Source organism: Hyperoodon ampullatus (assembly GCF_949752795.1).
Source record: "Hyperoodon ampullatus genome assembly, chromosome: 15".
Taxonomy (NCBI): Eukaryota; Metazoa; Chordata; class Mammalia; order Artiodactyla; family Ziphiidae; genus Hyperoodon; species Hyperoodon ampullatus.
Window position 1 is genome coordinate 62,420,190 of NC_136928.1, and position 23,680 is coordinate 62,443,869.

The 23,680-nt window shown below is 38.0% G+C and overlaps 1 protein-coding gene across 24 annotated transcripts in view; it reads right to left on the reverse strand.

The window, feature by feature from the left end:
* The window catches only part of LTBP1 (latent transforming growth factor beta binding protein 1), a gene marked incomplete at its 5' end in the record, with an annotated part of 437,494 nt that overhangs the window by 209,383 nt on the left and 204,431 nt on the right, over positions 1-23,680 (reverse strand). For all 24 annotated transcript variants that reach the window (XM_079721395.1, XM_079721384.1, XM_079721394.1 and 21 more), the window contains 2 exons: positions 5,717-5,991; positions 7,169-7,393. In XM_079721395.1, coding sequence (XP_079577521.1) covers positions 5,717-5,991; positions 7,169-7,393 — 500 coding nt within the window. The remainder of the gene's footprint in view (positions 1-5,716; positions 5,992-7,168; positions 7,394-23,680) is intronic.

Here is a 23,680-nt window from a genome sequence, read left to right on the forward strand (position 1 = left end):
AAATATTTTTCTTCAAAGTCCTGTGACTTTTTTAAAAAGTACTTTTAGCCATGTAGTTCAGTTACTTTTCCACTTCAGTGAGTTCACACTTTCCTGTTAATTTCTCCATGATGCTTATTTTTTTAACGTTTTTTTAAACAAAAGCAAAGTGCATCTGCTTGGCTCTTCAGAATTGTGTGTGTGTTTATGTTCGTTCCAGTGTTAAAGTTTAGAGCTTGAGGATGTTTTTGAATTTGTCTGCCAAAAGAGACCAATCTCCAATTAAAGAATCTTTTTCTCCAGTGGCCTATTCTGTTTCTATTCTTCCTGTCCAAAAAGAACTGTTGGAACAACTTCTGGAACCTCTAAGAGGATCCCAAACTGTTCTCGTGTCATTTTAACTCAGTTTTTGCCCCAGGGCTTAAAATTTATATGACCAGTAATTAAAGGAAAGCAAGGTTTTTCCAACGATATCAGGATTTCACATCAAGAAGTGGTCCTTTTCTTCCTAATCCACATAAAGCTTGTTTTCATCTATAGAATATATATTAGAGAATTTAATCTTAGAGTGTTTCTTATGGTTTTGTAAATTAAACTGTATTTTTTAAATTGAAGTACAGTTGCTGTACAATATTATATAAGTTACAGATATACAATATAGTGGTACACAATTTTTCAAGTTTATACTCCATTTATAGTTATTGTAAAATATAATCTATGCTCGCCATGTTGTACAGTATATCCTTATAGCTTATTTTATACCTTATAGTTTGTATGTCTTGTACCTATGGGTTTTTTAAAATCATTATGGGGATTTTATGGTTGCCAACTATGAAAGTGGGTTTGTATGTTATTTGATTATCTTTATCCATGCTAGAGTGCTGTACTAAAAATACCCTCTCTCTTCTGTTTACATCTGCTTCAGGTTTTCTAGTATTTCTATCCTTATTTAACTCAGGTATTTATACATGGAATTTGCTGCTCTTTTGGCACTTGCAATCGGAAAGTCTTGAGGCACTTGAATTTTTGTCTCATCTTGTAACTCCTGTCTAATTAAGGGGCATGTTTCCACAATGAACAAAAAGCACATGATTTCACAAGGCAGCAATGGCACACCCAACATGGAAGCTGGACTCTGAACCCTACCTCTCACACAAGGTCTCTTCATACCCTCTGACATCATTAGGTCACTGTAAACGTTTATTTCCAGTAATTGGGCAATAAATAAAACATGTTTGAAACAACCAAAAACTCAGATGCCAAATAAATCTCAAATTTAGTCACTGTTAAGAGAACCCGTTTAAAATAAAGGACACCCTTGCACAATGGAAAAAGTGTACACATTCGATGACCCTGTGGTGCAAAAATAGATTTGAGGGGTATTTTTCTGAAATTTGGCCTCTCCCTAGAGATGAAAACTTGACTGGAAATGTTGAAGTTTTAAGCACATGAAAACATGAGATTATACTGAAAGTAGTTGGTAATTATAACCCCTAGAAATGTAATTCTAATTTGATCTACACATTGAGCAAAATCTCAGAAATGTTTTCAAATATATATGGCATACCACTGTTTACTGCAGACAGCACAGATACTTATCTCTGCCAAAATTATGACTTTTCAGCTACTTCAAACTTGATTTACGTTCAAGAAGCCAAGTCCTCTTAGCCACCCTGTATGTTCTATTAGATTAATTTCTATTCTTTTAATACTTTAAAGTGAATTAAGTGATGCCTGTGCCCAGCCTGATTCACACAGAAATCAACAGTTTATATAATCTTAAGAACAAGAAATTATTTTTAGGACTCGGAAAGATGAAACATCACTTTCTACAATAGGAAAGGTATTTCCCCCTTTATCTTGACACTCTCCATCAAGGTGAAAAACACTTTAGATATTTCCAATCCCATTACTCCTCCTCGTTCCACTTTATAATCCAAGCCAAAACAATCTCTGTTCTTATTAATTTAACTATCATCACTAAGTCTAGTCACTGACCACTGAGTTTTCTCCATTAATCCTCTCTCACTTCATCTCTAAAACAGCACTGGATTCCATGATTGATATTCAAGAATACCTGATTCTTGACATCAATCAAAGATGGAACTGGTTAAAACAAAGATGTAGCTACTCATCTTTACCTCACCATCCTCCCCTCCAAGGGTCAGTTAATCAATCAGAGAGCACATTTATCTGATTTCTGAAGCCAAGGAGTTCAGAATACTCCAACTCATCACCATCTTTTTCTTCACAACAGCCCATAATCAAATCCTGATGCTGGACTCTTCACAAAGGTCTCTGCATTAATCTCTTCATCTTTAAATTTACTTCTTAGATTGGACCCCGATCATTTCACAATGGGACTAAGGCCAACTTCTCTTCCCTGGCCTCTTCATGTCTACCATCCCCACATCCACTTCCATCTCATTCAAAAGTTGAAACTTTTAAAATTTTCTAAAAGTTAATTAAATGTATTAAACTTACAGCTTTTAAGTTCATCTTAAAATTATATTATTCTATTTATAAGTCTAGGAAATGTTCACATTTTCCTTCTTTTCCTCATAAGGAATTTTCAAATATGCTGAGAGAATTCAAAGAATACAGTGATCACTTGCTTTCCCACCTCTCAGAGTCAACAATTTTTACAATTTTGTTACATTTGTGTATAAAAGGCATTTGAAAGTAAATTACAGACATCATGGCATTCCTCACTCAAGAATAAGGACACTACCCTACATACCTCTAACACCATTATCACACCTAAGAAAATAATAGTTCCAAAAATACCATCTAATATCCAGTCCATATTTAAACTTCCTCAATTGTTCTTCAAATGTCTTTCAGAGCTGGGTTTTGATTTTTTTAAAACCAAGATATGATTAAGGCTCATATATTATATGTGCTATTGTCTCTCTTTAGTCTCTTTCTGAGGAAGTCAATCTATATTTTTTAACGATATGAAGAAACCAAGCAATAATACCCTACATTATCATTCTTTGTGATGTGAGGGAGTATGATAGTTTTGGCTTGTTTCTTCACCCTCAATATTCCCTATGAGCTGGAGGTTAGGTGTAAAGGATTGATTAGATTCAGCTCACACATTTTTGGCAAGAATACCTTTAAGGTGTTGCTCTACACTTCATACTGCATCCCATCAGGAGGCATATAATATCAGTTGTCCCCCTTCTAATGATTCTGAGTTTGATCAAGGGGCATCATGCGATTTTTACCTTGATACCAAGTCTTTTATTTTGCCTTATGCCTCAGGTTTAAAAGGCTTCGTATCTGTGCCAAAGCCTGCCAGGAACTCTAAACTAGTTTACTTCTCTGGTCTCTTCTGACACTTCTTCCTTACCTGTTTCTTGCAGTGTTCTCTCTCTTCTGTTTAATTTCTCCCCCACTTCTCTGTGAGCTTAGTTTCCTAACCAATCATCCATTTTCCTCCACCATCCAAGCAGTTCCTAAAATTCTATTCTATGAAGCTCCCATGAATTTAAATACACTGATCACAGTTCATGTTGGCTTTTCAACCTCAAGTTTACTGCCTCATTTTTAGAATGTGCCACAGAAACAAGGGCTATTTCTACTAAATTTGTTTTGTATATGACCTCTAATGGCAATACATAAACATAGGTGCTTACTGATGACTATGACATGAAGGTCTCAGTAGTTATAATCTGCATCTAATAAGAGTTTTCTCACTGAGCAAAGCACTAGTAAGTATTTATGCAGTCGTTTCTGCCATTCATTTAAAATCCACCTGTACCTCTCTCTGTAACTATGTTTGCAAACCAACCACAGCAAGAAGGCACAAATATTTTCAAACACCTTTGTAGGATACATCTTATATACTATTGACTATTTGCCAGTAATTTTTTTTTTAATGCCTGGATCATCCTAATTGCACAAATTGGACAATCATGGGCATTCAGCAATATTTCTCACCAACAGAAAAAGCAAATATATTCTGAGAATGTTTTCTCAAAACAGGTCTTATTTTGAAGCTGTGTATTAGTTACTACACATGCAAAATGAATTAAGAATTGAGATCACTGTCTGGTTCATTCAGACCAAAAGTCAGAGAAGTATCCAGATAAGGCAAAAAAGTATTCCACTGAGTTTGGATTATTTGGGTAACTCCACCGACTGTCCAATTCATGTGGATTGTATAGTTCAGCTTAGGCCTAAAAGTAAATAATCTGTTTATATTCTTTCTAGTTAGCAATCATCTGCCTACTATTATATGTAAAAGAATAACAAGTCTGTTGACATCTCATTTTCTTGCTTTTTACCATCTGTGTTCCAACTTGGAAACTAGGGAGAAGGATACTGGGCACAGAATTTTAAAAGGACCTGCTTTTTTCCTTTCTCATGACCAGCCTAAGCTGAAATGACTAAACAATGCAAATGGCACCAAATTCAGCCTCCTTCTCCAAGGCTTGTCTGGGGCAAACTGTGCAGCATACGAGGTTTACATCAGCCCCACTGTCCCTATAAAAACTTGCCCTTAACACAGTAATCCAGTCTTTACTTCTAAGCTAAATGTAAACTGATGATATTCCTTCTCCAAAAAGCATGTGTTTAAACCTGGTCTTCCACTGAGGAAGGAAAAGGTCCCTCTTAAGTAGGCATTTCAGGCTCCGCAGGCAGACCAAGGTTGTGTGGGGCATCAAGGCTTCCATGTCTTACTGAAGTTACATGACATAAGCAATCACCTGCTCCATTTTTATGTTTGACTCTATCAATAGGTAAGTGTCTTCTAAGCTAGTAGTTGCATAGTTCTGTAACATTTGCAGAGCATGTCACATTACCTTGTCTAATCTTGACAAAGCCCCATATTCTTGTCTTCACTTTACAAATAAGGAAGCTGGTTCCCTGCCACCAAGTGCTGAGCCCATGGCTCTAACCAAGGTCTTATAACTCTACATGGCTGTTCTTTCCATTCTGGTCTACAAATCAATTTTGCCTCTTCCCCTAGAAGAAAGGGGATGACCCAACCATGGACTTGCCCAGCACCTAAAAGTGTTCTCCAGGTTTCAAAAGCAAGGACGATGGATTCTACTACCAACAGATATTTCATTCACACACAAACACACACACAATTTTTTGAATATTCAGGTAACGGCAGGAATAATAAATAGATCTTGCCTATTCTTCTCACAGGGGGTTCAAACCATAATCAGGTGACAGGAGAAGAACCATAGGACAAAGCTATGTCATTATCACATAATTCCAAAGCAGGAAGCACCAAGTAACTGGGGTAGAGGAACCAGTAATTTTATGTTGCTTTTACTATGCACATTCAATGATGAGTTTTAAAGAAAAGTCAGCCTCTCTCTCACTTTATGATATATAGACCTAAAGTTGCACATAAATCCAATGATATTTAAAATGCACTTCAAACAACTCATGCATTGCCATTCTAGTGATAAATTTTTATAAGAAAATAAAAGATGACAAATTATGGCAAACTTTTTCTGAAAAGGGCTTTGCAGACCGTATTTTAGGCATTTCAGATCATATGACCTCATTGAAAGTATACCATCCTTCTGTCCATAGCATGAAAGCAGACATAGACAGTATGTAAATGATGGGTATGGCTGTGGCCAATAAAGTTTTATTTACAATAACAGGCCCACAGGTCAGTTTGCTAACCCCTTCTACAAAAAACTTACTTGTACCAAGTCTGTCTTTCCTACTACAATGAGACTAAAATGGGCTGGGCAGTGTTGCTCACCTGCGACCCAATAGTCTCCTGGAAGCACCGGCCAAGCTGCGTCTTAGCAGCCACCGGATACACGTGAGGAATGACTTGCTGGTGGGAGTATGAGGAATGGACTGTCTGAGTCTTCTGGACAGGAAGTCCTTGGTAAGAGACTTGGGACTGGCCTGGTTGAGCTTCTTTTACCTTCTGGCCTGTTGGGCCATCAACTCTTGAAACCTGATGTATCTGGACTGAGGCCTCAGGAGGGTGCTTCACATGGATATTGACTATGTTAGGAGGAAATTTCACTAAAACAGATTGGGAAGAAAACTTATCAGTCATAAATAATTAATACGCACATCAGGATGAAAGTAAATGTTCATGCTAGTCAGCAGGAAACTAAGTTTTATATACACACATAAACTTAAGTACATATATATTATACCTGGGATAAATGATACATTTTTAGTGTGTATCTGTTTTTGCTGCACAGCCATTAAAAAACTCTTCAGAGTAAAAGGGGACACTCAAAAATTAAACCTGAATTTATATACTTTAAAGAATAAAACTGCTTTTACAAAGAGAAATTTAAACTTCTCACAGTAACAGATCCATGAGACAAAAATTTTCTTCAGAGGAGTCATAAAACTACGAAATTCGTGCTACTTGTGGTCATACATTCTATCAAACAAGAGTAATAAAGACTCAAGAGTTTGATTATTTTTGAATTTCTCACAAAGTTTCCATCGTAGAGACTGTAGGATTTACAACACAATTTCACAAAGCATAGTAGTCTTACCCTTAAACCTGGTGTGTACATACTTCTGTGCTTCCTGTGACACACACAAAATACCGAAGTGTGATATTTTATATCTCTATTTTCTTTCTCTGCAGCTTTCACACAGAATTTCATCTTCTGATGCTAAGACTCAGGTTTTAAAGAATAAGAGCCAGTAACACTTCTCTGACCCCTTTTTTAAAAATTGTGCATGTGTAAGAGGTGCCAGGTTGAAAAGAATGAATTAGTCATAGAATTTCTGAGCTCCAAGTGACCTAGTTTACCTTCCTCTTCAGATGAATAAACTGAAGCCCAGGGAGGTGAGGTTACAGATTGTTTAGAACTAAAACCAAGAGCTCTTCGACTACAAAATAGACTTGGTGTTCATCAGCAGGTACTGTGGGATCTACTAGTTTATTAATCCCATAAGGGCCAGAACACCATCTTGTTCATCTTTCCATTTCCCAGGACCTGCCAGAACAGTGCCATGTATGTTTATCAGCTCTTGGTCCTGCATCACCAGAGAAAGATGGGCTCCATTTTCTTATTTCCTAGTTACAATTCCCTACAGCCTAGAAAGCACTGGCACCATATACCTGGGCCCATATTCTGTTCCAATACCAGCCCTGCAGACACTTGGCTTCTGTAAGGGTTTGGCATGTTAACAGAGTTCTGACAAATGGGCAAAATCAAAATAATCAGCTTACCTTTGACTCCTTGCTGGCTGGTCATGGTCAGAGGCAAAGTATGTGTTGAGTGGACGACATGTGTTCCCAACGCCTTGCCTGACTGCTGGGAATGCTGATAAAGTTTAGGCATGCTAGCACCATGGACCGGAATCTGACAAAGCTTCCCTGTGAAATTTGGAGGGCACTGGCATTTGTCCCTTGAACTGCATTGGCCTCCATTCATACATGGAAGATGGCAAATTACTGTAAAGGAAAAGAGAAAATGTGGAGAGTTGGTTAGTTTCTCAAATGCTAAGTAACAATCAACCAACAAATCTCCCCCAAAGCACAGCCATCATATTCCCAATGACTTTAGAAATGGTAAACAAAGGAGTATACACTATGACAAAAATACTTCCTTTTTTTCTTCTTCTTTTTTTTTACTATCTTTTTCTTTCCACCTTGAGTAAGTCATTTAGCTCTCCAATTGCTTGTGGTTGTTCACCCACAATGGTGGAAAGAATTCTTGGGAAAAAATATACATGTATATAAATATATATAAAGTAGCCACTCAGGATATCTCTTGCATTCTATAATTACTTTGCTTTCCTATTTAATTACTAGTTTATTTACTGTCTCCCTAGATTATAAACTCCTTGGGGGAAAGGAATATGCCTAGTTTAATGACCTTTGTATCCTCAGCACCTAGAATAATGCCAGGCACACAGTGGACATTAAATATTTCCTCAAAGAATAAACAAATGAGAGTGCTAAAAATAATATCTGTTGAGAATTTTCTCTGCATAAGACACTGAAATAAGTGCTACACAGAATAAGGGAGCAGAAGTTTGAATCCTGCTTTACAGGAATTTGCAATCTCATTGGGATAACAAGACCACAGCGAATCCTAGAAGTAGTAGTGATTAATAGCTGGAAATTTATTTAGAATACCAAAAGATAAAAGGACATGTTTGGGTGAAGAATTTTAAGAGGAGTTTTGAATTCTGGCTAAATACAACTTAAGGCCAACCTATTTATCACAAATGAATTCTTCCTATCAGCCCCTGAAATGATCGGATTTCCAGCAGCTTAAAAAATAGCCCCTCAACTCCATTTTCTTCCAGCTTCTACTCTGCTTCAATCCTCTCCTCCATGACCAAACTTTCCAAAAGAATTGTCTGCTCACTTCTCCACTCACTACCAGCCAGCAAGGGTCACACTGTGTTTCCCTTTCCCCACACCTCTCCTACGCTGAAACTCCTCTTACTCAGGTCACTAATGGTCTCCATGTTGCTAAATCCAATGGATGGATTTCAGTCTTCCCTTGGCTTCTGTGACATCTCAACCCATCTAGTTTGCTCTTTCCTCTTTGTTCACTGTATCTTAATATTCTTTGCAGACTCCACTCTTTCTTTACCCTTGAAACACTGATGTGCTTCAAGATTTGGTCTTAAAATCTTCTGCTTTACTAACTCCATACATTCTGATTTCAGCCTATCATGTGATGATGTCACCCAAAACTATATTTCTTAGCCAAAGCTTTCGGCTGTGCTCCACACTGTCTACTACTGTTTATTTCCTGTAGACCTTCTACAGGCATCTCAAACTTACAGTGTCCTAAATGGAACTTGATCATCTTCCCCTAACACCTCCATTCACTGAGAGACCCTTAACAGAAACCTGAGGGCTGCTCTATCCTTTCACCCACCCAAACATCCATCTCCAGGTCCTGCCTTCTAAACATTCATCAAATATTCCCACATCTTTCTCATCATAGAGATCCTGTTCTCTCTGAAACCTCATTCCCTACAATCTAGCTACACAGACCTGGATTCAGTTCCTCAGTGGACAGGGCCTCTCACCCCTCCTTAAGCTTTATACACCCTGTGTCCTTGGCCTGGGACACTCTTTCCATTTGTCCCCCCTCACCTACCTAGCTCCTACTCACCTTTTGGATACTGCTTAAACCTCAGTTCCCTGGAAGCACTTCCAATTGCCCCTCAACTAGGTTTGGTGCTTCTCCTCTGTGCTTCTGTGGGCTCTCATTCACTGCTCATCATGCTGCTTGGCTTACTACATTACAATCACCTGACTACTTTTCTGTACACCTCATTCAACTAGAGTGTTGTGGGGTCAGGGACTTTAATGTTTTACCTCTAGTATGTATCTCAGCTTTTAGAAAAAAGGCTGCAGCTCAAAAAAAAAAAATACTAGATGAAAGAATGAACACATTTATGGCTACCACTTTTTCAAATACCATTCTACACACTACAGAAGAAAGTAAAAGCTAACTGGAACTACTAGGTAATACATGATAACTAAAAATACAAATAAGTAACATTGGAAAATATAAAATGTAAATTCTGTGGAACTCCAGTGAAAAGTCATTTCTGGGAAGTCAAAACAGACTTTACAGGAGAACTCATTTGAGATAAGCCTTTGAAGCTGGGTAGGCTTCAGAAAAACAGAAAGGATTGTATCCTAGGAGGATAGTGTGTAAGAAAGAGGGAGGTAGGCATATTTGGGAGATAATGAGAAAGTCTATCTTCTTGAAACCCCAGATTCCTGAGGGGAGGGGTCAGGTGATAAACTGGGAGATGTAGGCTTAATTCAGACAATGGATAAAGGCCTGATAAAAAGTTTGGATTTTATTCTGTAATTAGCAAGTTATTTTGTAGACCCCAAGGAGAGAATTTTCCAGGAAGATTACTCTTGTGATAGCATGTGGCATTAGTTGGAAAGGAGAGTGACCTAGGTGGAGAAGTCAGATAGGAGACTATTAAAATAACTGAAAGACAAGTTGAAAAATCCATGGATTAGGATGATGGCAACAAGAATTAAAAGAAGCATGAAGTAATATTATGATAGATGGGCAATCAGTACAACATGGAGATAGGACACAGGAAATAAACAGCAAGCCAAAGAAGAGGGAAGACAGTGAAGGAGAAAGGAAAGAGCTAGAAAAAATGACCAAGGTAACCACCTACAACTGTGTCCAGGATCTCACTATGTGGCAGATGAAGTCAAAACTGCCCACGCTGGATAGGGTCTGGAATATGTTTCCACTAGTGTCTGATCCACACTGAGGTGCAGAGTAAGAAGAAGAGTCAAAGCTGACTCTGAGGTTGAGTCAAAGACTTTGTAACTCCCAGTTCAATTCTGAATTGAATTTCTAAATGACAGGTTGGCTACGCTGGATGGGTTCAGTGTGTAATAGGCAAGGACACAGGGAGCCTGGCCAAGATTTCACAATACTACAAATAATTTATAACTGGAATACAAGCACTCCTCACTTTGTATGGTTCCAATATGCAGGAATTTCAGTTAATGCAGTTTAGCTAAATAACTTCAGTCCCCCAACAACACGGTTTGAACTTCATTTGCCACAATATTAACTAGGTAACTGCATAAAGTACAAACTTCACTGCTAGCTCTTTGGTCCACAAACCACTACATAAATAACAGATGTGTACCATGATCAGTAATCAATCATGTCACTTCCTTCAGAGGCTGTTGGCGATTGATCCCAGCATATCTGTTATTCAGTTCATGCACAGACAGCAAAGCAGGTAGTTGTGTTGCCTCCTCACTTTACATTGATAAACTTGCATGACATTTTACAGAAGTGTATAGTAAAAAGGGCCAACAACAACAACAAAAAAGCATGGAAAAGAAATGAAAAGTGATGACATTGGAAGTAAAATTGGAAAGTGGTTGTGATGTAGGATAAAGACGGTCCAAAGGAAATAACATTAAAGGAACTCACAGATATTCCACAACTTTGAAAGCATAATGGTAAGATATTGGAACCTGATTCAAACTTGGGAAGGAGTATAATGGCTCACTAAGGCAAAGAAGAGATACTCCACATCATAAAGTATATGAGAAGAAAGCAAAAATGTTCTAACTACTCTTATTAAGTTCTACTGGAAGAAAGAAAACACTTCAATTCTCAGTGTTTCTAACATTTTAAATTACAGGGCACTAGATAAATATCAGCTTTACTATTTTTTTCCTTTCCCCATAAATACATCACCTACAGTAAAACAATTGTAATGTTTTGACAAAAAAATTTTTTAAGGTGATAGAACTAGTAATTTTCCCATTGATTATTAAGATCGTTTTGCACAGTTACAGCTTCCATGGTTATTTTTATGGTCCTGCATCACCATGCAAAGAGGACTACCTTTAATCTTTATTAAAATAACTTCATCTATGTTATCAGCTTTTCTTTTCTTTTTTTTTTACAGAGAAGCTGACTTTTATTTCTAATATCAATAGCAGATTTTGGAATCCAACATGAATTTAATTAGCTTTGTTTAAAACTATTTTTAAACCTCTGAGATAGCTTCCACACAAATATTTCAAGAACTGTACTAGTCTAAGTGGATACAGCAATAATCCCAGAAGAGAACTCCAATAACCCTGTTTCTCTCTGGTCATAAAGGAAACCGTTTCTGCTGACTTATTCCAACCAACAACAGGCCACTATTTATAACCATTTATGAATGAGAAATAAAATACCTATTCTCCTGTTCCAGCATTTTCATAAAATCTAAATTATAATTTAAAGTTCTTTGCCCCAGCTCACTCACTGTGCATTGAGTTCTTTGTGGCAGGTGCTATTTTTAAAGTTAAATAGTCTTTTATGTCAAAGAAAACAAATTTAAAATCAACCTACAAAAGTTAAGGATTTAACTATGAATAGTTTCTTTCTGTTTCAAAAGTTCATGCCACTCTCAAAACATCACCTGGTGATATATAGTCTGTGCAGCCAGTGTTCTATAAAACTTTCTCAACATATGAAGAGGAAAAAGAATAAGTTATCTTTAAGGCTGGCTTGTGGAATGCTGGTTGTAAGTCTAGCTATGGCACATATATTTTAGAACATATAACTGGAAGGTGTAATGTAGAATGCTGGCTGAGAAATTCCATAACCTTGTCAGCTTGACATTTTGCTGGCCATCACCATAATTCACTACATTGCATCATACGGTCACCTGGGACCTACAGCAAATAACAAGAGGTATACGGGCCTTCAGCCTGTTATTCCAGAAAGTGGAATATCGTGCCAACCACTCCAAGTATCTCATGGTACAACTATAAAAGGTCACAATGAGCAAAAGGATCCAGGCTGGAAGAAAAAGTTGGAGGCTTTAAATATGCCCAGCATTTCACTGCATTCCACCATTCACGCTGGTCTATAAAACAACTTGCAGGACTCAAGAAACTGGGCTGACAGGATAATATTCACAGTCTATGCCACAAATTGGAACTTAGTTTAAATGAATAGGTACTGACTTGGATACAAATATGGGAAAACCTAATTTTCTGCAGATTTGAGTTATAAAAAACTAGACTCTCATTCTTCCCTGTTATCTTAGCTGACTATAAAAATATTTCAGCTGCTTGTCCCCAAGAGGCGCTCTAAGAATGTACTTGACTTTCCTACAGCAACACCCGGGCCCCTCCACCCACCCCCTCGCTTTGTGTGCCAGCAGACAGACTGTTTCAAGTTATTGTGGCTAAGGCAGAACAGGGAAAACAAACCTCCATCTGAAGGAAAACTTACATCTGTCATTTCACAGAACAGACATACACATGATTTTGATTTGAATAGCTACTTCAACTTTCCCACTTGTCTCTGATTAGGAGAATAATGTTCCCTTAAAGGCTTTCAACATTTTGTTTGATGTCCCTTGCAGGGTGAAAAGAAAGCAATAACATTTTTAGAAAGTACAAGGTACCATTTTATTTCTCCCTCAATATACCTACATCACCCTCTTTTAAAGGGTACCCATAGACTCTGTTCAGCCAGAAAGTAGGTTAAAAATGTAGCTATTTAAAGCTTTCAGCTAACAAGTACGTCAGATAATAATTAAATGCCACAGCAAACCACTGCTCATTTTAAGAACCTATCCCACTTTTTAAAAACCTGCATTTTTGCCTTTTAATTCAGTATTCATCATCCTGCCGCACCAAAAAATAAAATAAAATAAATAAAGCAACTGAAGCTGAAAGCCAAGACGGAAGTCACGTTCCTTTGGAGCAAGGACAGAGGAACTGAGGAGGCCTAGTCTTACACAGAAGCCAAGAAAGGAAGTACAGAGATTAGTAGGCATTTACTAAAATCTAAGTTTGAGTATTTTTATTGAATGCAGAGATTTATCATTGCTGTGCTCCAACATTGCTTACAGCCAATTCTTGATTATCTGTATGCTAACATATACTGAGTCCCAGACTGAACCAAGGAAACATTCATGTAACCTATCCAAGGAGGTGACATTTCACCTAAACCTAAAGGGAGAAGAATCCCGTGATGTGAAAGTTGGCAGAAGAATGTTTGCAGAAGAGGAAATAATAGGAGTTAAGACCTTGAGGTGAGACATGGCTTAGAAAGGCCCAGAAACTGAAAGGAGGCTGATGTGGTGGGAATGTCAGAGGAGAAGAGCAAGTGAGAAAAGCTAGGTGGAGAGACAGAGCAGGGCCAGATTCCTGTTTCTCTCCACAAGGGTATAGGGCTGCCTACAATACAGGAAACAGGAAAAATGTAAGTAAGTTCATACTTGGGAACAGGACAGATTATGAATCACAGGAGACAGAACCAGGGGAAGAGAAAGAACAAGGATAAGTAAGGGTAAGTAGAATCATCTACTGTATACACAAGCAATGTGCACTGTAAACTTGGCCTTGAGTTTCTGGACCTTAGCCAGATTGAAGTTAAATTCTGGAAGGTTTAATTTAAGACTCAAATAGATAATGATTCTACAGATAAGAGGACTTCTAAAAAATTCTTTATATTGATTACATTTGGGCATGATAATCGTAGTAGGTGGAATGGTGGTCTCCCAAAAGGTACACCCATGTCCTGTGAAAGTTCAGAATCTGTGAATATTACTTCATGTGGTAGATGAGTGAACACCACCTTACAATGCAAAACAAATGCGATTAGAAATCCTGAGAGGAGGCACTTGTCCTGGATTATCCAGGTGACCTCTCATTTCAGTGACAAGGTCCTTTTAAGAGTGAGGGTCAGGGAGCTTTGACCGAAGAGGAAGAGGCAATATGACTGAGGCAGAGATCGGAATGATGCAGCTAGAAGTCAAGGAGCACCAACAGCCATGAGAAGTGGGAAGAGGCAAGGAATGGACCCTCCTCTAGAGCCTCCAGAGGGAGCATGGCCCTGCCTACAGCTTGATTTTGACCTTCTGGTCTCCAGAACTGTGAGAGGATACATCTCTATTGTTTTAAGCAAAAAAAAAAAAAAAAAAAAAAAAAAAAAAAAGAAGAAGAAGAAGAAGAAGAAGAAGAAAAAGGTACAATGATACAATGTGTGTAACATTATGAGACTAATGTTCTTCATAGTATGTGTAAAAGGAAAAAACAGAGTCTAAAGAAATCTTGGAGCAAAGAGAAAATACTTCCACAAAAGCTAAAAATGCACCCACCATACCCTTTGCTGCCATAGACAATCTCTTTGTTTTACCTGCTCTGGAAATTAAGATGACCATTTTCATCCCATCCCCATCTATCAAATGCTAAAGTACACTGGACTAGAATTAAAGGAAATTCACATTTCAACAAATGCAATATCTCAACCTTAATACAAACAAAAATCCCACAAACCTAATCTTTAATGCTGGTGCACATTAGCGAATGCTTGGATAGCATGTTCTGTTTATAATCCAGGAGATAGGAAGCCCTACCACCCACACATGCATCAGAGCTTCCTATTTGGGATAAGAACATTCATCATCTCAACTTTGTTTATGGCTTTCTGCTCACTGATCATCAACCTCACCATAGCTGTGGGCTATCTAATTTGATCTAGTTTTATATTTTTCATAACCTACGGAGCTTCCTATATCAGGCAAATCACAAAATTCCACTTTATATCCTCCATCCACAGAGGCTTGCTCTCAGTAACTCCCAAACTCTGGGCTCCTCTTTTACCCTTAGGAATAACACAGCAACATCTGCAGGCTACAGAGTAAACACACCAGTCCCACACACCTTGGGATAGGGGCAAATCATTTCATTTTGTAGATTACTGTGCCCTCCTCTGCAAAGGGGTGGTCCAATGACACAATCCACAGGTTTCTACAATTAAAATTCTATTCCTACAATTAAAGTTCTCAAAACGCTAACCAAGTTAGTTGAGTGTAATTCGGATTTCCTCATCTCATCTAATGAGACCGGCATGATATAAAATTTTTAAAAGGGACAAATACATATCCCGCCACTCGCAATTTACGTAGAAGGGACAGGGTTAACCTGTTACATGGTGTGCTTTGTTCTTATTTTAATGCACAATCAGACACTGATTCAAACATAAGTTGCCTACTTTGTAACAACGCACTTAATAAAATGTCCAGAGGTTTACGCAAAGCTGACTTCACTTGGGAGAATTATGTAAACGTAATTGGGGAAATGATAGTGCTGCACACTAATGGACAGGGAGATAGCTTTCACAAAAATGACAACACGCTTCATCCTTAAAGACCATACCTTTTACAGTGGTATCACTGCAACTATCTTCAGGGACACGAAGTCATTTTAGCTATAGTAGCAGGGCATTTTCTTTAATGTCATTGCAAAATGCTTTCTCAAGAACCAAGTAATACCACTTAAGCTATATACAATATTAACAATAAGTTTAAAAATGTACTGCACCAGAGGGAGGAACACTCACAAACTCATTCTATGAGGCCACCATCACACTGATACCAAAACCAGACAAAGATGCCACAAAAAAAGAAAACTACAGGCCAATATCACTGATGAACATAAATGTAAAAATCCTCAACAAAATACTAGCAAACAGAATCCAACAGCACATTCAAAGGATCACAGGCAAGGTGGGAGGGAGGGAGACGTAAGACGAAGCGATATGGGGATATATGTATATGTATAGCTGACTCACTTTGTTATACAGCAGAAACTAACACAACGTTGTAAAGCAATTATACTCCAATAAAGATGTCAAAAAAAAAAAAGGATCATATACCCTGATCAAGTGGGGTTTATCCCAGGAATGCAAGGGTTCTTCAATATATGCAAATCAATCAATGAGATACACCATATTAACAAATCGAAGGAGAAAAACCATATGAACACCTCAATAGATGCAGAAAAAACTTCTGACAAAATTAAACACCCATTTATGATAAGAACCCTCCAGAAAGTAGGCATAGAGGGAACTTACCTCAACATAATAAAGGCCATATAAGACAAACTCACAGCCAACATTGTTCTCAATGGTGAAAAACTGAAAGCATTTCATCTAAGATCAGGAACAAGACACTCTCACCACTATTATTCAACATACTTTTGGAAGTTTTAGCCACAGTAATCACAGAAGAGAAAGAAATAAAAGGAATCCAAATCAGAAAAGAAATAAAACGGTCACTGTTTGCAGATGACATGACACTGTACATAGAGAATCCTAAAGATGCTACCAGAAAACTCCTAGAGCTAATCAATGAATTTGGTAAAGTAGCAAGATACAAAATTAATGCACAGAAATCTCTTGCATTCCTATACACGAATGATGAAAAATCTGAAAGAGAAATTAAGACTCCCATTTACCACTGCAACAAAAAGAATAAAATATCTAGGAATAAACCTACCTAAGGAGACAAAAGACCTGTATGCAGAAAACTATAAGACACTGATGAAAGAAATTAACGATGATACAAATAGATGGAGGGATATACCACGTTCTTGGATTGGAAGAATCAACATTGTGAAAATGACTCTAATATCCAAAGCAATCTACAGATTCAATGCAATCCCTATCAAACTACGACTGGCATTTTTCACAGAACTAGAACAAAAAATTTCACAATTTATATGGAAACACAAAAGACGCCGAATAGCCAAAGCAATCTTGAGGAAGAAAAACGGAGCTGGAGGAATCAGGCTCCCTGACTTCAGACTATACTACAAAGCTACAGTAATCAAGACGGTATGGTACTGGCACAAAAACAGAAATATAGATCAACGGAACAAGATAGAAAGCCCAGAGATAAACCCACACACATATGGTCACCTTATCTTTGATAAAGGAGGCAAGAATATACAGGGGAGAAAAGACAGCCTCTTCAATAAGTGGTGCTGGGAAAACTGGACAGCTACATGTAAAAGAATGAAATTAGAATACTCCCTAACACCATACACAAAAATAAACTCAAAATGGATTAAAGGCCTAAATGTAAGGCCAGAAACTATAAAACTCTTAGAGGAAAACATAGGCAGAACACTCCATGACATAAATCACAGCAAGATCCTTTTTGACCCACCTCCTAGAGAAACGGAAATAAAAACAAAAATAAACAAGTGAGACCTAATGAAACTTAAAAGCTTTTGCACAGCAAAGGAAACCATAAACAAGACAAAAAGACAACCCTCAGAATGCAAGAAAATATTTGCAAATGAAGTAACTGACAAAGGATTAATCTCCAAAATTTACAAGCAGCTCATGTAGCTCAATATCAAAGAAACAAACAACCCAATCCAAAAATGGGCAGAAGATCTAAATAGACATTTCTCCAAAGAAGATATACAGGTTGCCAACAAACACATGAAAGAATGCTCAACATCATTAATCATTAGAGAAATGCAAATCAAAACTACAATGAGATATCATCTCACACCGGTCAGAATGGCCATCATCAAAAAATCTACCAACAATAAAGGCTGGAGAGGGTGTGGAGAAAAGGGAACCCTCTTGCACTGTTGGTGGGATGTAAATTGATACAGTCACTATGGAGAACAGTATGGAGGTTCTTTAAAAAACTAAAAATAGAACTGCCATACGACCCAGCAATCCCAGTACTGGGCACATACCCTGAGAAAACCATAATTCAGAAAGAGTCATGTACCACAATGTTCATTGCAGCTCTATTTACAATAGCCAGGACATGGAAGCAACCTAAATGTACATCGACAGATGAATGGATAAAAAAGATGTGGCATATATATACAATGGAATATTACTCAGCCATAAAAAGAAATGAAATTGAATTATTTGTAGTGAGGTGGATGGACCTAGAGTCTGTCATACAGAGTGAAGTAAGTCAGAAAGAGAAAAACAAATACCATATGCTAACTCATATATACGGAATCTAAAAATAAGTAACTAAATAAAAGGTTCTGAAGAACCTAGGGGCAGGACAGGAATAAAGACGCAGATGTAGAGAATGGACTTGAGGACATGGGGAGGGGGAAAGGTAAGCTGGGACAAAGTGAGAGCGGCCTGGACATAAATACACTACCAAATGTAAAATAGATGGCTAGTGGGAAGCAGCCGCATGGCATGGGGACATCAGCTTGGTGCTTTGTGTCCACCTAGAAGGGTGAGATAGGGAGGGTGGGAGGGAGATGTAAGAGGGAGTAGATATGGGGATGTATGTATATGTATAGCTGATTCACTTTGTTATAAAGCAGAAACTAACACACCATTGTAAAGCAATTATACTCCAATAAAGATGTTAAATTAAAAAATGTACTGCACCACTGTAATTTGCAAACTTGGTCTAAAGACCAAGTGCATACTCTCACCAAGTTCATTAATATCTGCTTGTTAGTTATTTATCCTGAACCTTCAGGATAGAGTTAGAGATTAATCTAAATTTAGAATTTTAAAATATTTGCCAAGTCAAAACCTTGACGTACATATCTAACTTGAGAACACAAAACTGCACTAAAACCTCCTATCTTCATAGCCAGTACAAATTCTTGGAGCCCTTTCAAGTCAGGTCTAAATATGGCCTCCAATAAAGAAACTTTCCTCCAAAGAGAGGAAGATGGTGAATAGGAAGAATCCTAGAAGGATTTGCAAATGGGGTGGGGGTTATCTAATATAAGTTCTGTGTCATTTATCAATCTGCCTTGTATTATAATTATTTTTTTGTTTCTCTTCCTCCTACTAGATTTTGGATACGGTAGTATAGAGGCCATGTTCTCATTTTTGTATCTCCCGCATTTTTCATAGCACAGCATTTTGCAGACAAGAACTCAACATAAAAATGTTGCCATTAATTCCCTAAAAACTTGAGATGGAAAAAAATGCATCATTTACCTCTTGTAACACTCCTCATTTTTCTTCTGATGCTGTTTAACGTTAGCACACACAGATCTTCCTCAACTTACAAAGGGATTACATCCCAATAAACCCATCTTGAGATCAGTTGATGGGTTGAGAATATCAAAAGTCAAAAATGCATTTAATACACCTAACCTACCTAGCTTAGCTTTGCCAGGCTTAAACATGCTAAGGACACTTAGTTGAGCAACATGGTCTAATACAAAGCCTATTTTATAATAAAGTGTTGACTATCTCATCTAATTGATTGATTACTATACTGAAAGTGAATAACAGAATGGTTGTGTGGGTACAAAGAAGGGTTGTGTGTATATTGGTTGTTTACTCTCATGATGGTGTGGCTACTGGGAGCTGCCATGGCTGCCACTGACCAGCCTCATGAGAGAGATCCTACTGCCTACAACTAGCCCAGGAAAAAATTAAAATTCAAAATCCAAAGTACAGTTTCTACCAAAGGCACATGGCTTCCACACCATTGTAAAGTAACTCGAACCACTGTAAATTTGGGACAATCTGTACTGAAACAGTAGTTTTCAAACTATGCTCCAGAACACACTATAGTTTCCACAGAGGTGCTAAAAAGAACCAGCTAAATAACCTAATTCAATCACCTTATCCTACAGACAAAGAGTGAGTTACAGAGACTGTGTGTGCTTAGGATTCAGGGCCAGATTGTGACAGAAATGGGATGTGAGCCCACATTTTCCTAAACCCTGGTCCAGTGCTCTTTCCCACATAGCTCTTATGATGCAAGGACCTAGAGGTGTCCCTCAAGTCTCACCACATAGTCTTGTCCTAAGTCTTTCTTCCTTCTTCCACAGAAACATTTTTCATAATTAGTCATGAGATGTGCTAATGGAACCCTAACTTAGATGGAGGTTTGGCCAGTTACAGATGAGGTACACTCATAAACTCCTTCAGGGATCAAAATATATGAGTAGAAACTACCAAGCTGCCTTTTTCTTTTTTTAAAGGAGGACACACAGACATGAGAGGAAGAGTAGGAGCAGGAGGAAATAAAAAAGGAATTGCACAACACTTGTTACACGGCACAGACAGAGAACATTTCCATCACTGCAGAAACTGCTATTCTGCTCTGCTGGTCTTTCACTGTCCCCGTCAGTTCCAGAGAGGTTCCAGTAAAGGCCAGAAGCTCAAAAAGTGGTGTTGGTTCATTCAGAGAACATTTATTCTATGTCTGCCATGGCCAAGCACTGTTCTAAGCCCTTAGCAAACGTCAAGAAACAAAGCAAGAGAAAGCTTTTGACAAAATTCAACACCCATTTATGATAAAAACTCTCCAGAAAGCAGGCATAGAGGGAACTTACCTCAACATAACAAAGGCCATATATGACAAACCCACAGCCAACATCGTCCTCAATGGTGAAATACTGAAACCATTTCCACTAAGATCAGGAACAAGACAAGGTTGCCCACTCTCACAACTATTATTCAACATAGTTTTGGAAGTTTTAGCCACAGCAATCAGAGAAGAAAAAGAAATAAAAGGAATCCAAATCAGAAAAGAAGAAGTAAAGCTGTCACTGTTTGCAGATGACATGATACTGTACATAGAGAATCCTAAAGATGCTACCAGAAACCTCCTAGAGCTAACCAACGAATGGGGTAAAGTAGCAGGATACAAAATTAATGCACAGAAATCTCTTGCATTCCTATATACTAATGATGAAAAATCTGAAAGTGAAATTAAGAAAACACTCCCATTTACCCCTGCAACAAAAAGAATAAAATATCTAGGAATAAACCTACCTAAGGAGACAAAAGACCTGCATGCAGAAAATTATAAGACACTGATGAAAGAAATTAAAGAGGATACAAATAGATGGAGAGATATACCATGTTCTTGGATTGGAAGAATCCACATTATGAAAATGACTCTACTACCCAAAGCAATCTACAGATTCAATGCAATTCCTATCAAACTACGACTGGCATTTTTCACAGAACTAGAACAAAAAAACTCACAATTTGTATGGAAACACAAAAGACCCCGAATAACCAAAGCAATCTTGAGAAAGAAAAACGAAGCTGGAGGAATCAGGCTCCCTGACTTCAGACTATACTACAAAGCTACAGTAATCAAGACAGTATGGTACTGGCACAAAAACAGAAATACAGATCAATGGAACAGGATAGAAAGCCCAGAGATAAACCCACGCACATATGGTCACCTTATCTTTGATAAAGGAGGCAAGAATATACAGGGGAGAAAAGACAGCCTCTTCAATAAGTGGTACTGAGAAAACTGTACAACTACATGTAAAAGAATGAAATTAGAACACTCTCTAACACCATACACAAAAATAAACTCAAAATGGATTAAAGACCTAAATATAAGGCCAGAAACTATAAAACTCTTAGAGGAAAACATAGGCAGAACACTCCATGACATAAATCACAGCAAGATCCTTTTTGACCCACCTCCTAGAGAAACGGAAATAAAAACAAAAATAAACAAATGGGACCTAATGAAACCTAAAAGCTTTTGCACAGCAAAGGAAACCATAAACAAGACAAAAAGACAACCCTCAGAATGCAAGAAAATATTTGCAAATGAAGTAACTGACAAAGGATTAATCTCCAAAATTTACAAGCAGCTCATGTAGCTCAATATCAAAGAAACAAACAACCCAATCCAAAAATGGGCAGAAGATCTAAATAGACATTTCTCCAAAGAAGATATACAGGTTGCCAACAAACACATGAAAGAATGCTCAACATCATTAATCATTAGAGAAATGCAAATCAAAACTACAATGAGATATCATCTCACACCGGTCAGAATGGCCATCATCAAAAAATCTACAAACAATAAAGGCTGGAGAGGGTGTGGAGAAAAGGGAACCCTCTTGCACTGTTGGTGGGATGTAAATTGATACAGTCACTATGGAGAACAGTATGGAGGTTCTTTAAAAAACTAAAAATAGAACTGCCATACGACCCAGCAATCCCAGTACTGGGCATATACCCTGAGAAAACCATAATTCAAAAAGAGTCATGTACCACAATGTTCATTGCAGCTCTATTTACAATAGCCAGGACATGGAAGCAACCTAAGTGTCCATCAACAGATGAATGGATAAAGAAGATGTGGCACATACATACAATCGAATATTACTCAGCCATAAAAAGAAACGAAATTGAGTTATTTGTAGTGCGGTGGATGGACCTAGAGTCTGTCATACAGAGTGAAGTAAATCAGAAAGAGAAAAACAAATACCATATGCTAACACATATATATGGAATGTAAAAATAAATAAATAAAGGTTCTGAAGAACCTAGAGGCAGGACAGGAATAAATATGCAGACGTAGAGAATAGACTTGAGGACACATGGAGGGGGAAGGGTAAGCTTGGACAAAGTGAGAGTGGCCTGGACATAAATACACTACCAAATGTAAAATAGATAGCTAGTGGGAAGCAGCCACATAGCATGGGGACATCAGCTCAGTGATTTGTGTCCACCTAGAGGGGTGGGATTGGGAGGGTGGGAGGGAGATGCAAGAGGGAGTTGATATGGGGATGTATGTATATGTATAGCTGATTCACTTTGTTATAAAGCAGAAACTAACACACCATTGTAAAGCAATTATACTCCAATAAAGATGTTAAAAAAAAAAAAAAAAGCAAACCAAGATTCCCTGCCCTCCTGGCTCTTACCTTCTGTCATCTCATCATCTTTGTGAGACTCTGGGCATGAGAACAATCTTGGTTTGGGGCCCAGGAGCTGGACGGCGTTCGATAAAGGCTTGTTCTCTCAGTTCTACAGGCTACCAAACACCTCTCTGAGCATGAAAAGAGGTCAGGCAGGGCACAGAGCTGGGTGTTCCGGGAAGGGACCTTCCACAAGGCAGGGCTGGGGCTCTCTCTCGGGGCTCCATCTGTAGTGGCCCTTGAAGGGTCTGGATAGGAAGACCTGGGCAGATGTTTTGTCATGAAAGCAGCTCACCAGCACTGGGTGGGGAGTGAGAGAGTACCCTTGCCGATCCTCAGAAACTCTTGCAAGGGGTACAGTAGGGATGAAGGTTCTGTGTAAGCAGGCAAGGGTTTAGGGCCAGCATAACTTGGGTTTATCATTATTATATTATCTATACCTGCAATGATAATGCCTAGAGGGGCATGCAGGTTACAGTTAGGATTACCACAGTTCATATTTGCAGTCTTTTGTCCCTATATAGCCATGACACTGTTCCATGCTATAAGCTGCTACAGAGCCTGAATAGCTACATATCTCATTAAGCTGACAGATAGTAAATTACATAGTCATTCCTTTATTATTTGTTTACATTGCCTGAATTTCTTATTAACTACTTTAGATAAGGCTGCAAGGAACATCCTCAAGCATGTAATTGTATCTTTCTTAGTAATTCTTTTTTTTTTTTTTTTTTTTTTTTGCGGTACACAGGCCTCTCACTGTTGTGGCCT